We start from the raw sequence: 15341 nt of genomic DNA, 5'->3' as shown, positions 1-15341 counted from the left end.
AAAACCTTTGTTTTTATTCTTCTGACATTCCCACTGAACTCTTTTCCTTGTTTCAAAGATCATTTTTAAGCAATTGTGGCAAGAAATGGTTATGCGAAAAGCTGAATGAGACATCTAAAAACCAGGCGTGCTAAAGAAAACATGCTGAACGCGGGTTCTTGAACGTGCTTTTAGCATACTGTGTGCACACTGGGCTGTTGCTACCCTATGCTAGCGCTCGTATTCACAGTTGGAAGAGGCTTGGTGTGAAATGTCAAGCCGGTGCAAACCTCGTGAATCTTGCTCCAGCCTTTCTTTTTGGCCTGGTGTCATAGAATTCAGGCTGGCCTTAAACCACAATTTTCAGCCAAATTGGCAGGTGGCTGCACGGTGGCATTTTTAACCGGGCGGCGGCAGTCATATTTTCACACGCCGAGGTTTTGAGACAAAGTTCAAATGAGCGGGTCCTGGACATGTTTATGACATTGGGCAGTGGCCGCCCAGGTATATTTTGAGGTCACGTGGTGCCAGGACGGCAGCAGTGTGATAACTGACTGGTAGGAAGGTCTGCAAGGCCCCCAAAATCGTCGAATGATTTGCCAACTTCAGACAGCCACCTCCTTGCCCCCCATCCTGCCGTCCCACTGCCACCGTCCGATTGTTAGAAACCGTGAGGTAGCAGCGCCGGCACTGGACGAGGGCTGTTGAGATGGGCAGGGGGCATGAAACATGAGACACTGATGATGATCATGAGCAACCCCCCTCCATGACAGCACTGCGACTCTCCCTTTCTCCTTTATTCCTGTTTTTTTGCGAAGGTACTCACATGAACGGGATGCGTACAACTCATCTGCTAGTTGGATCTGAAATAGGAAGGATGACTTTGTTTGAGAAATTTGAGGTTTTTACTCTGTTTTTGATATAAATAGTATAATTGTTTATCTGAGAAGTGTGTGAATTTATTTTGTGCGTGCAAGTGGGTAGGAAATATTGCCCCAGCCGGCCGGTGGTACTTGATATAGATGGCCGCTGTCCGAATACATTTACACATCGTCCACTCAGAGCTGCCTGCAGCTGTGGCCAGATTATGTGATGGTGTTGTCGCTTTACTGGCGGCCGGATTGCTGTCATCTACATCCGGGACCACCGCAACAATTTTCAAAAGTAATTGGGGCGGCAGCAGCTAATCTTGAAGATTCTGCCGAAGCCTCCCCATTGCACGGTCACAGTTGTACGTGTGACCGTAGCATGATTTCTCCTTCGTGATCAATTTTCTAAAGTTTGTCATTACGGATATGTATGGGTTGTGACATCAAATCCGAGTCCCCGGTTGGTCAAAGTACGTAGCGCCTGAAAACAGTTCCTTGTGCTATCTTGTGGGGTCCAGATGACCCGATCCTTACATTGACGTGGTATCTCTACCATGATAAAGGTGGAGAGGATTTCATGTAATCCATAAACACCAGTGAAGATCAAGAATCATTGAAAAAAATATGTTCCGAGCACTGTCTTGTGGGGTCCAGATGACCCCACTCCCAACTTAATGCACCTCGGATAGCACAAGGGTTACAAGCTTGTGTAGCGATGCACAAAAGTTTTGAACGCGGAAGTCCAAAACGCGCATTAACATGTTTACTTGAACTTTTCATGCGAAGTGGTCGCTTGAATGTCCCAGAAATTATAAACCAAAGATTATAAGGGGAGGTTACAGATGTAAGGCAACCAAAAAAAAAGATGAGAAAGGACAATGTGTTTAGTTTTCCTATTTATTTAACAAGCTATTATTTATATGTTTTTTTAAACATCATTAATTCATTTGTCTGTTATACCAGCTTCCGTCTGCTCAGTTCCTAGGGGCTGCAGACGTCCTGACTGTCACTGGTGTTGAGGAGGAGTAACCTTGGAAAGGTCAGTGACGATAAAGGGGACAAAAAGAACATGCAGGCTCACACAGGCACATCTCAGCATGTTAAACTAAAGGATCCAGAAATAACCCTGGCATGTGTTCAGAAAACCACGACTCACCGTGGCTAGGATTTAGTTCAGGTTAGATCAGCTCTCAAGTAATTTATGCCAACAAAATATTACATTTAAGGGGAAAAAAAGTCTACAAAAAAAGTAAAATAAAGTCAGAGATTCTGAAACTCTTTGCGGTCAACGAGTTTAGTCGTCAGGTTGACAGCGGCTCCACTAGTCCAAGATTAGGTAATTGACTCAGCCAGTGAAAAATAATCCACCTCTTCACCCTGAAAGCTTTTCTGTTTGCTTTGACTGTGTATTTAGGATTATTTAACTACTGAATGATAAAATAACATCCATTTTGAGAGATTTTAGGGTTAGAGCGCTCTAAAGCCTCTATATACCTCCTGTCATCTGTCATGTTGGATATTTCAGAAGTATATTCCCCCATAAACACCAGTTGGCTTTACATCGGAATGAACTCTTAAGTCGTGATAAACTCAAAGAGGTGGCATTGTCTGGGTCATAAGACATTTGGTTCATCTTACTGCAGAGCTCAGATCCTTTTAAAGACCCACTCTGATCATCTTTTGATCTATTGTTAAAGCGTTTCCAGTTGGCTTTTTTTAATAATGATTATTCAAAAAGGATTAGGCAACATAAAAAAAAACCTGTGAGGTTTTCTAGTTTCTGCAAAGTGGTTATAGTTCATTAGAAGGTCCTTCTTTCTCTAAGTTGATTATGGGACTTTTGGTGGAAAGTAACCCCACCCCCACCTTCCTATTGTGGATCTAGTCATCTACAAATGGATGAATCATGATGGAGCAGGGTAGGTTTTGTGGCCCACCAAGCATATTTTCTACGACCAACAGCATTGTTTGTCTGCCGCTGATTCACAACGATTTGAGTAAAGAAATAATCAGAAATACTCCCTTTTCAAGGGGGTCTCTGGTCCCTAACACCCATGAATATGGGGGGAAATCTGTGGATCGAAAGATGATCGGAGTGAGACTTTGAAAATAATCATGCACTGTATGTACGTATCAGTGACGTACGGTCAGGTGAGGCATAATCTTGATAAAATAGAAAAAGTAAATTAAGTAAATATTATTTTCCAATGATCTGTGTTAAATATATATTTTCAGTCGACTGAACAGGTTCTCCACAGTTTCTGAGGTTTCTTTAGGTGAGGTGTGCCTCACCAGCAGGGGGCAGACATGAGCTGAAAGCTGCTTTGTAGCTACACTGCTGCCGAAACAGAACCGACTAAAGACGTCTTTCTTCATTGAGAGGGAGAAACTCATTAAACTAAAGCATCCACTCAAAAAGTGAGGCCAAACATGTTTTTCGTTGTTTTGTTTTTTTTAAATAACATGGGAGTAAGTGGAAAAAAATGTAAGTAAAATCATTTATTTTCTTTTTATGATCATTTTCACAAACATTTGATAACTGATTAAAGCTCCAGAATTTGAAGTTTTGATTTTTTTGATTTGATTTGAAATGGTTTATTTCAAGCAATTAGGTAGAAATAATACACAACAGCAATATAATCATCAGTTATACATTCATACAGTAACTAATCAAACTTAGGATAATTATACATATTAATAAATATTGCTTGAAAGGGAGTGGAAGGAAGCGAACTTATATAATCCCACCCCGTTATACTGTAACCATTTTATTACATGATTTATCAATATCCGGTTCTTAGGTTTTATCAGACAGAATTAAAAATTATAAGATATCGATAAAGCACATGACAAAGATGAATTACTTAAGTATTACGTCAAGCGCTAGCATTAGCAGTGCTTGCTCTTGCTGTCAGTTTCGCTCGAGGCTTGATTGGTACTCCAGTGAGAATGATATTATTCATCCTTACTTGCTGTTCCACATCGTCCAGTCTTTTCTCCAGAATCTCGACCCGGTTTTCTCGCTGCTCGTTTTGAGCCCGAAATCTTCGGAACTCTTCCATCATTTCCCAAAGTGGTGTTAGCTTAGCCGACACTTGATCCATAAAACTTTTCAGCGTTTCTTGAATAATGTCAAGAGTCTTTTTGAGGTCTTCGTATTCCTGGGGTTTCTTTGGGGGCATGGTCAGCTCTCTTTTTTGGAGAAAATCAACTTTTTAAGTAATTTGAAGATAGTTGTAATCGCAGAGAGGCACGCCACGCGTCCTGCCCGTAACCCGGAACCGGAAATGGTTGGAAAGTTGGAAAAATACCAGAAATAGTTACCGAGGTTCAAATGTGTGCTGAACACATCTTTATACTTTAATTTGTTTACAGTACACATGAATCATTTATACACAAGAAGAGTGTTCTTTCCATGTCTATAAAATAAATTTCCTTTCTGGGACAAATATTTTCTTTTGTGTATTTTATAAGCTGTTAGCTGCCGTTGGATGAAATGTGAAATATTTAGTTCTTTCATAGTAAATCTGACTCCAGAGGAGTCAGTGCCTCACCTGCCATCAACCTCACCTCGCGTCACTGGTATGTATAAGGTAACATGGCAACAATCTGAAACAATTGAGTTCATGACTGGTGTTTACCCCGCAGAGATAACTGAAGAATTTAAATCATTAGATAAATAAGTAACTTTTCTCCAGCTTTAAAGTAATGCTAATTTGATACTACGCCAACGCAGACAGTGGAAAGTGTTGCCATTATGTCAAGACAGTGAGATGCATCAATGACAGGAAGAACGGTGGCTTTAGTAGCAGCTTGTCATGAACAAGCAGACTATAAACAATTGCTGTATGGATTTTTTTAATAAGCATTCTGTCAAAGTGAAGTAATCTGCCTTTGCTTTGAAAAATATACCTGAACTTTTAAAATACTTTTTCTTTACAGCTCATAACAGCTGAGCTAATGCAATCAATGACAGCAAGCTAATGCAATCAATGACATTGATTATGTTCACTTAGTTTACAAAATTCCTTTTTTTAAATTTATCTTTTTCCTCTTTTTATTGTCACTCCATAAGAACTAAAATAAAGTAGAATATTTATTGTATTGTAGTGTTGCATTAGCCTCATTAAACGTTGGTTCCCTTTTACCCACCAGTCAAAGGAGCTTTCATGAGTGGCGTCTGCTCTCCTTTGTGATTCTCTCCAGTACAGAACAGCCTTGCAGTTGTGTCTAGTAAATCCAAATTTTTGCTTTGTTTGTTTCCAAAGGTTTACTTTAGCTGATTCTATTGTTTCAGACTGAATGGGACTGTTCTCAGTTAAACTAACAAAGTTGCTGGTCACTGTGAGCCTGTTCTCAGTTTGAAAGTTTCTCCTGTGAGTCTATTTCAACCTTTTTTGGATCCAAACGTTTCCTTTATGAACATCACAAGGTACACCAGCAACCAAACAAACAAGGGAAGTACTTTACCATAAGAGTTGTTTTTTCTGTTGTTTGTTCTGACCCCACGCGGTCAAGGTGCCGCTGAGCCGACACCAAACTCGACTGCAGCAGCAAAGGAAAAAGATATATATACATAAAAACAAAATCAACAAAAACAAAGTTCAAAAGTCAGATTTATTAGAGATGTGGCGTTCACGAACGAACCGAATGGGTCGTTAACGTTGACGATGGGAATGGACTCTGCTGGGAATCGTTCTTTATTTCCTCTTTTTTTCCCTCCCTCCTCTGAGTTTCACATGTTCCCATAAATGCTCAAACAAGCCCATCCTTCCTATTTCAGACGCAAATATCAAATGAGTTGCGCACATCTGATTTATGTGAGGACCTCGCAAAAAGAGGAGAAAAGGACAGCCTGAGGGTTGCGTGTGTGCCCACAGTCATCCCCAATGCGCTAAGGGAGTTTCAAGAAACATGACCGATGTCAAAAAATCTTCCCTTCGCTGTTTGACTTTTTCTTAAAACCTCAGCGGCCGCATTTTTTCAACGTGTAAAAATGCGACTGCTGCGACCTGATTACCAGTGCCACCGCGTGGCCAGTGGGCCGTCACCTGCCGAATAGGCTGAAAACCTGGCATTTCGGTCGCCGCTTGGCGGCATTTTTGCAGACGTGACCATAACTAAACCTGAGCCTATTTGAAGGAACACAGAACTAATATCCTGGCAATGGTAAATGTTTTTTTGACCATTTTAGTGAAATTCAATCATGTCCCATGGCAAACCTTACCATCTTTTACAGCACCCTGTGTCATGATTTGAACTTGTTGTCTTGTTTTTGGTCCTTGTTCTGTCTTGTTTCTGTTTCCTGTTTTATTTTGAAAGTCTCCTGTCTTGTCTGTTTTCTTGAGTTTTACTTCCTTTGGTCCCCATCAGCCCTGATCGTGTCCACCTGTGTCTTGTCTGCCCTGTCTTTATATAAGTCTTGTCTCTGCCTTCCTCCTGTGTTGGTCCATTAGTTACCCCTGTTATGGTGTTCATGCCATGTTCCTCGTCCATGTTTCATGCCACGCCAAGTAAGTTTTTGTTTCTTTTGTCATCCTGCTCTGCAGCGCTTTTTGTTTGTTGGCCATTAAACCCCCTTGCCCCGGAACTTTGTGCCTCCTGCCTCTGCATTCTGGGTCCTACCGGCTTTCGAGCCTCCTCACCGTGACACCCTGGTTGAAAAACACTGTATTAGAGGTATCCGTGTGCACATTAAAGCAAACAAAATGACTGATAAACTGTTTGGCACATATCTTTTAATGGATAGACCGACAGTAGAATATAATATACATTTGAACCATATGAACAAGTAATCTTTCCTCACTTCTTCTTATAAGCAAAGACTCTTATAATGACTCAAATTAAAACTCCCATTTATCCGCCATTGTAATCCCTCTGTTGCATGGAGCAGTCTTTTCAGACAGAGTGTGGATTAGAGAACACTGAGACCCTGTGTTGGTGGTCACTGGTGTGTAACACCTCATAAAGATAATACTCTGTTTGGCGTAAGTGTGTGTCTGTGTGGACGTGCGTTTCCTGCAATGCTGGTGGTCAGCATTAATGTGGTACAGAGGGGTCGGATGCCGTACATGTGGATAATATGCTTCTTTTCCTCTTTGTGGCTACCTGGTGAAGAGGAAAATCCCTGTGAGGTGGTCTCCGTGCGACATGGAACGCAACGACGGAGGCCTGGAAGAGAGGAAACAGTGAATTGGTAAAAGAGGAAAAAGAATTGCTTTCCATCTTCTCAATGCCGGTCACAGTCGATTAATACCAAACACAGAACAAGAGCTATAAATAAGACAACAGTCCAAACCCTAACGGGAGCAGAGGACAGAGTGTGTTTATTAACCTACTATGGATTTCTCTCTCATTCCTTCCTTTAAAACAAATTGTAACTGAAGGGCAAACGACACACGAAATGAAAAAGTGTAATGGGACATGCAGATCACATTAGAGTCTAAGCAGATAGACACCTATGCAGCAGTGAAACACCAGTGACAGCCACAGAAATTCATGAAGGGGTCGTTGGCAATTGCAGCGCAATCTTAGAAGGCTATCATAAATATAGAACCAGTCCGGCTTCACTGAAGCAACAGTACATTACATGTTTAGGTCTATCCAGCATCGGGATGCGCATCCATAATAAGATAAACGCTACACTCATAGCTTAATTTAATAGCCATAAACGAGGGTAAACAAGCAGATTACATTTCAATCGTCCCGAGCATCGTGTCATAAAACAATAAAACCGAGTGCTGTGAAATGATTATCAACCATTTACAAGGTCAGCCGTGGGCGTGTGCCACACCGCAGGTAATGTCTGTTCCTTTCTGGTACTGCGGTTTTGACGGCAGATTATGACACTTTGGTGAATGGGTTTGTTTAAAAGCCTCATGATATACTCAACATTTAAATTCATTTAAGTGTTCAAGCAGCAAACTAAAAAGGCAGTTATGACTTTTGATGCTTCAACCTTTTATTTATTTTTTTATTTTTAAAAAAAAGAGACAACTGAAATATAATAGCTCTTTGTTTCTCCAAATATGATTCTCCAAAACAGTGAATTAGTTCATCTAAAATTGTTTGATATTTAGGTAGTCAATAATTAGTTAAACTAGTGATCGTACATTGATCTGTGCCATGCTAGAGCTAAGTGGGCCTCAGCAAAGCAGGTTAAAGCAACCACGTCCATTGAAAAGTCTATGGAAACGTTCTGGTTTTCTGCGTTCAAAACGCTTGTTTTTTAGGTCCGTTTTCACTTTCTATGTCTAACATGAACATGAAAGTTAATCCACTTGAACTTTGACCAATTTAGGACTCGGATTTAGTAGTGACATATGGGTAGCGTGCTAAGTGTCAACCGTTTGCAAAGTGATCATGAAGGAGAAATGAATAATTTCGGTTTGTGCCCGGCCGAAATTATATGACACCAAGTCGTTCATATATTTGGTTTGGGTGGTAAAAGAAAAAGCCTAGAGCAAGATTAGAGGGACTTGCACTTTTACTTTTTCACGCCAAACCTCTTCCAACTGGGAGTCCATGCGTTAGTATCAGATGGCGGCAGTCCAGTGTGAAGACTGTGCTATAAACCATAGCGCAGTGCATTGTGGTCCATATTCACCAATCTAGTAGGCATTAATGCACGCTAGTTTTTCACAGATTTTTAGGGAAATTTCCAGGGCCCTGGATCTTGAAATTGTAGATTCGGGCACCCCAAAAAATAAATAATGAAAAGAAAATATAGTACACTAACCTGGGAGTATAGTGAGTGCATTTGGACACAACTGACGTCTTCTATTAAACTAGCGTGAACCAAAATGTCACTAGTCACACATTACGGGTGTTTTTGGCAATAATAGCTAATGGCTTAGTGGTATGGACCTGTATAGGGTGGACCCATACGGGTGCTCCAAGTTTTTGGGTTGTTGAGGTTCATATAGGGTCGTAGATAGTTGCGGACGCATCCTAAGGGTAGCTTAGAGGTGTTTGACACTTTTGAATAGTGTGCAGGGTTGGGGGTTCAAAACATGAAAAATCCATACGACTTGCCTCCATCTCACATTCTTCACCTTTTTTAACACCCTTTTAAAGTGAATAAACATTTTCGCCCAACGGGCTCACCGAACAATGTACGATCTGAAAATATTATGCAGGTCATCTGCGTGCCCTATACAGATTTGACCATTTTTTGCCAGCAGACAGCTCGTTTCTGCACCTATAAGGGCATTTTAGATCAAGGCATTAGCCTGATGCTAATAAAGTAAAAAAAAAACAAAGATAAATAAACCTGAGACTTGCTAGTTGTTAATCGCGAAAAATCTCATGAATGCACAAGCAGAAAAACTCTTTAGCTTTACAAGTTAACTCATTGTTTCAAAGGTTACTTCTAAAGGTACCCCAAATTAATTTGCACTGACAATCTGAGTTATGTTAGCTTATCGACAAGAAGATTGGCTTAGGGCATTTTCGGCCAAAAGTTACCAGTTTCCAACAATTTCCTATTGTTCACTGTCCTAAAAGTGTATCAAATACCACCTTGTGCACACCAAACCAAAAAGTGACCAAAGACGGTGTTAGTTCAAGTTACATCAGACATTTTTAGAGTATAAAACACCCAGATAATCAGGTCTAAGGAAAAGCCTCCAAGTCTCTTAACTGTATGAATTGCATTATTATTTAACCGCATAAGCGCCCTGTTCAGCCCTCTACCGAGCTTCAAACTTGAGTTTGAAGTTCCTGCAACATCCAACAGACCATGATTATTTCATTCCTTTTTAACATAACACATCAATTATTTAACCTTTGCTAGAACAGATTAGATGTTTTTATGTAACTGAATTTAGTCAGTATGTGTGTGTGTGTGTGTGTGTGTGTGTTCATCCATGTAAAGAAAGGTTGAATATCAAATTTCTTCCCAAAGATAATACTGCGTGGCTTCTCCGAGTGATAAATGTTGAGGGCGTTTTGAGAAAGAATACAACATAACCTGAGTATTCTGGAAAAGCTGATAGCTGCATTGCCATTGGAGGGGGATGGCAATCGTGGCCTTCAGTGTCTCATCCTGAAGGAAAACTCACAGTTGTAACAGTGATTCTAGCGAGTAAAGTGGGATTTTCTGTATTGATATCATAGCAGAGGTTGCTCTAAAGTAAAAAAACAAAACATATTTTTGCATGCAAGTTAACGATTTGCTGGTTTTACATGAGTTTACCAACTTTCAAGTGGGTAAAAAGGATGGGGACACTAGTAATTTGAAGTCTTGACTGTAAAACCCTCAGCCTTATATTGTTACATTCATTATCTTCCCCTGTAAGTCTTTCACTAAAACATTTTTTTTAGTATCTGTCCTTTTTTTGTCCCCAAAAATCTCTCATCCCGTTCTACCACTACAGTATTTCTTCCTCTTCCCCCCTCCCCGCCAGTCCTCTCCTCTTCCTACATCCTCATTTCACCTAATGAGCCCACTTAAATCCATGCCAAAACACAAACAGCACGGGAAATGGAAATAGGTGCAGTGCTTAGTCTGTTTGTTAAGGGATTCATCATGTGAGCCGTTTTCAATAAATAATAAATGCAAAGGCTGACTTTTGTCTGCAGACGAGACTTCAGTGCATGAATAATGCATCGTTATTCTTGGATAGGGCAATACAGGGACAGAGTGGCAGGGTGTGCGAGGTATGAATGCGAGGTAAATCCGCGATACGCACTTTGAACACAGTTTTTGAGGGCTTAAAATTGTGGCAATTGTCAGCTCCCAGAGTGATTGTAACTCGTGAGGCCCAACTTTGTTTGCAAAAGCATGTGTACTGTAAAGATACGTTCACATCGGGCAAACGCTTAATGTCATATCATTTCGGCCGGGCACGAACCCCAATTTTCTTTATTTCACCGTCATGTTCAACTTTCAAACAGTTGGCACTTCTGTGAATTGAAAGGGTTGCTATCCATACTTCACTACCAAATCCAAAACCCTGATTGGTCAAAGTTAAACCTGGTAGAGCGCCCATCTATTGAAGGGCCATTTTGAACGTAGAGCCCGGAAACTGTTGTGACACAAGAGTTTTGAAGCCTGAAATAGGAATTTAGCCGTGTTGATAGACTTTTCATTGAAAGTGGACGGTTGAACGCGTGTTGTTGTTGGGGGCGGTGTGAACTCAGCTTAATTTAATTCCAGGCAAAATTAGCTTAGAACTATTGAAAAGTCAAAGCTCAACTTCCGTAATAACTTATTGTAACGACACTCTCGTAACCCTTGTGCTATCCTAGGCACCTTTACGTTGGTAGTTGGGTCATCTAGACCCACTAGGTACAGTGCTCTGAACCTTTTTTCTTCAATGATTTGTGATCTTCACTGGTGTCCATGGATTACATGAAATCTTTCCACCTTTATCCACCTGTCATGGTAGGGAGAAAACGTCAATGCTCATTTTCCACGTATGAAATTTCGATCTTTAGTGAATACGTAATTCACAAGTGGGTTTTTTTGGCCTCGTCAATGCAGATGCTGACGGGTCTTTACGTGAATTTGGTTTTAAGCTGGGTTTTTTGGTGGGTTGAGTATGAAACAGTTTAAGTATATTTTACGTAGTTGACACATAATTATTACGTAAATCTTACACAATTGGCCGTGATGTTTTTTTGCGAGATGCAAGTTTGTGGCTTTCCATGGCCGTTCCACGTTTGTCAACGTATGTCTAACAGACTTTTATGTATGTCCCACAGATGTTTAACTTTTAAATTGTTGATGCGGCGCACATATCACATCAAATTACATAATTGACGCACAAATCATTAATGAATTGCATATAAACAGCGCAATAATCATGCATGTTCAGGTTCTACGTCAATTTACGGGTTCTTCGCGTGGTTTATTCGCACTTCTTCTGTGGTTTTAATGTGGTTCATTTGTGAAAGTTTCACGTAAAGACCACAACTTTTTGCAGCTTTGCACAAAATGTACGTAGCGGCTGTGTGCCTCAACAGTTAATCAACAGCAGGATGTGTGTGCTTTATCCGACTTGTCCTGTGTGTGGGAGATGCATGAGGCGGCCCACCCAGCACATTTTCTATTTTCATTTGATCTCTCCTCTTTCCCTTTTCGTCCCCCCCCACCCCCCCATTGCGACTGTAATCATTACAACAACAAAGAGGCTGCGCTCTCGCCAGACAGTGGAAAGGTCCCACCAGAAATGCAAAAAAAATATGAGTTTTTCTGTTTTTCTTTAGGTCGTCAGTGGAAAAGATGAAAGGAGAAAAAGAGAAATACTTGATTGAAAATCAGGGGGGAAAGGAAGCAGTTAAAAAAGAGGAGAAAGGCGCTCATTCAACCACAACAGCAATGATTACTGATCTCTGCTGTCGTTTTACTCCGCTGTAAATAATTCATCAAAAGAAACAAAAGGGAAAACAAATATGCAAATAAAGCCCAAAAAGGCCAGTAATGTCGGCCCGCTGCCACAAGGGAAGAGGAGTAGTGGGTTGTTATTACTGGGATGAATCCGAATGCCTCTTGTTTCATCTACCTTGACAGTTCTGAAGTGACACAGACACAGAGGGGGGAAAAAAAAAAAAAACCTGGAGGGATTTAAGGGCTTGATTGAGGACGGGAGGGAGGGGGCGACAAAGGAATCGAGGGATTAAGGACAGGGGGAATGGAAAGATTTTTTGGGGGGAGCGGTGGCACGGGAAGAGGGGCAGTAGACATTGGAGGGGGAGAAGAAAGAAATTTGGGAGGGGATGAGAGGAAAGGAGGGAGGGAAGCTTTCGAGGGTGTGTTCGACGGTGCTGTGAAAGGTAGCCATCAAGAGCTTTGATGAAAAGTGCAGGCCTTCTAAAGCTTAGGAGTGACAGCATATGATTTGGTCAAAGCATGAAGCTTTTCAAAGGTAGACATTCTTAGTCCCATTCATCTCTCTCAGGTTGAATATAACTTTTGGGCAGAAAAAAAAAATCCGAATTGGTTTGACAGATTGACTGCATGTGGTATTGCCCCTGTGACTTCCAGACAGTGGGCTGCCAGGAAATGTAGACATCTTGAAATGAAGGGGGATTATAGGCTATGCAATGTTTCAACAACTTGCCCTGGATCAGCAGCTAGACGGGAGGACGCGTTTTGATCTTGAAGGTCGCATAAAGGGTGTAAGTGTGAGAATTTAAAGACACATATTTATCGTTGCTCCTGGGTTTGTAGTAAAATACAACTGTCGTGTTCTGAAGAAGGCCTTTTTTTGTTTTAATGTAATTTAATGGGAATAAACGTAATTCATGCCTGTGTGAAGCTTCCTTATCATGCCAACACACACCTCTCAAATTAGGTGCAGACCCTCGCTCACGTCGCCCTGGGCAACACGCATTTAACCCTTGTGCTATCCTAGGCACTTTACCATTGGGAGTTGGGTCATCTAGACCCACTAGACAGTGCGCTGAACCTTTTTTCTTCAATGATTTGTGATCTTCACTGGTGTCCATGGATTACATGAAATCTTTCCACCTTTATCCACCTTTGTCATGGTAGGAAGAACACGTCAATGTAAAGGTGGGGTCATCTAAGATAGCACAAGGGTTAATCGGCCACTTCCAATGAAAGGTCTATGTAAATGTGCGTAAAAGCGCATTTTGGGTTCTCAAGTTCACGCATAGCTGTGCAAGCTTCCTTGACTATTTTCATACAAAACACGCGTCTATCAAACTTCATTCGATAGACGCGTTGAAGTTGAAGCCTTAGTCATGTGGACCTGTACAGGGGGGTTCACCCGTACGTGTTGCTACAGGTTTTTTGGGCCTAAAGAGGGTTGTAGACCGGTGCACACACATTTTAAAGGGAGAGAGGTGTGTTTTGCGGTTTCCCTTGTGGCTCGTGTGACCACCTTATCCTCTTAGGATCTGGCGTCCACATGTGTGATATCATATTACCACAGTAGGTAATTCTGCATAACTAAGGCCCTGTGACTACTTGTTTAAAGGGTTAGCTTAACTATTAGCTTGAATCTTGAGAGGTTAAGGGATGTCATGAAAATGAAACGTACTTTCGTCGTTTAAGTGGTAAATGTATCATGAAGTATTTCTACGGATAATGTAAGTTCCACGCACTCATGATGTATCAGTGATGCTGTCGTTCGGTGTCCTTACGCCGCACTTCAGCCATTAATGAGGTGCGCACACTGGCTCCTAACTGACCGCCCTCAAATGCTTGACACACAGGATGTGCGCGTGATATGTAAGTACCCATAGGACGTCCACACAAACTACAGCCTAATTGTCTAATTTCGAACTGCCAGGTTTTGCACGATGGGCGCGCACCTTTACCTCGGACAGCACTAGTTCCTGCACAGTGTACAGGAACTAAGACATGTCTGTGTATCATACTTACTTACATTATGTGTGGCTTTAGAGAAAAGGTGCATGAACATTGTCACCTTACGGGCCCACCTGGTTGTCTATGATTTCATTGCAGTTTGCGCTCAACCAGAATTACATGACACCAAGTCTTAGATCTGAACAGAAAGAAAAGGCCTGGAGCGAGATTCACAGGATTTGACATTTTGCACCATTCAACTGTAGGTGGCAAACATGAGATTTTAAACAGTAGAAAAAGAAGGAGTAGCCCCTCCCTGCTTGTTCAGTGTGAACACTATGGGCAAAATGCGTGTTCCAGAACCCACATTTATCACGCTCTTGAACTCGCGTTACATACCTGATGTGTCTGTAGCTTAGTGCTGACAAGGCATGAGCATTCAAATAAAATGGATGCTCATGCCTGTGAGGCTCTTTTCTGATAATATTGTCTCCCTCTTTTGTATCCACACACACCCACACACAGAGTCACATACATTGATAACAGTGTCTAATTTGGGCTCTTGTATCTGTAGGGTTCTCCAGAGGAGTAGACTCCATCATCAGCAATATAATGGTGACCTACATTCTACAGTAAGGACAGACAGACACTGACACACTAGGGTGATAATGGCCCGTGTTCCATCGCCAGAGAAAAAGTCTGCAGCTCAGAGACACACTGTGACACACACAAACACACACCTATGCAGGGGTGTTGACATGAGTACATGCATGCAGTTTACATGTCTATTGTCACTTCCTTCGACATACATTGAATATGTAACATGATTTTAAAGAGACACAGCCATTCAGGACCCCAAGTTGTTAGTTAAAAAGCTGCTTCTTTCAAATGACAAATGTTTTTAGAGAAGACGAAAAGACTAGAAAAAGATAGATCTGGAGAAGATTTTACTTTGCTTACTGGGCTGGTTTAGGTCAGAACTTGGTTGGAGAACCGCGCAAACATTTTGACATTACAATACACCTGCTCAAATAAAACACAGCAAAAAAATAAAATAAAAAAAACAGTTGTTTGCACACCTTGTTCTTTCCAACAAACACACAACCCTGAATTTTTCTTGCTGTTTGTCCTGCTTGTTTGTGGTAAAATTAGCCCTTGCTGACAAATCACAGAGTGAAACAACCATAAAGTCTTAAAGACTAATCTGTCAGAGA

General features: G+C 41.3%; 1 protein-coding gene across 28 annotated transcripts in view; it reads right to left on the bottom strand.

Moving 5' to 3' along the window:
* The window catches only part of LOC101157968 (uncharacterized), a 197254-nt gene that overhangs the window by 71345 nt on the left and 110568 nt on the right, over nt 1-15341 (bottom strand). For 16 of the 28 annotated variants that reach the window (XR_013648315.1, XR_013648316.1, XR_013648300.1 and 13 more), the window contains one exon: nt 6957-7019. Coding sequence is in view for 2 of the 28 variants with exons in the window: in XM_078933320.1 (XP_078789446.1) it covers nt 6957-7019 (63 nt within the window). In the remaining 26 variants the exon portion in view is untranslated. Of the gene's footprint in view, nt 1-6075; nt 6503-6569; nt 7020-15341 lie in introns of those variants that run through there. The other 12 variants (XR_013648313.1, XR_002291940.3, XR_013648299.1 and 9 more) reach the window with 2 other exon arrangements.

Source organism: Oryzias latipes, chromosome 16, assembly GCF_053564925.1.
Source record: "Oryzias latipes strain Hd-rR chromosome 16, Olatipes_Hd-rR_3.1".
NCBI classification, from domain to species: Eukaryota; Metazoa; Chordata; class Actinopteri; order Beloniformes; family Adrianichthyidae; genus Oryzias; species Oryzias latipes.
The sequence above is the reverse complement of the archived record's forward strand: the minus strand, read 5'-3'. Positions and strand labels throughout refer to the sequence as shown.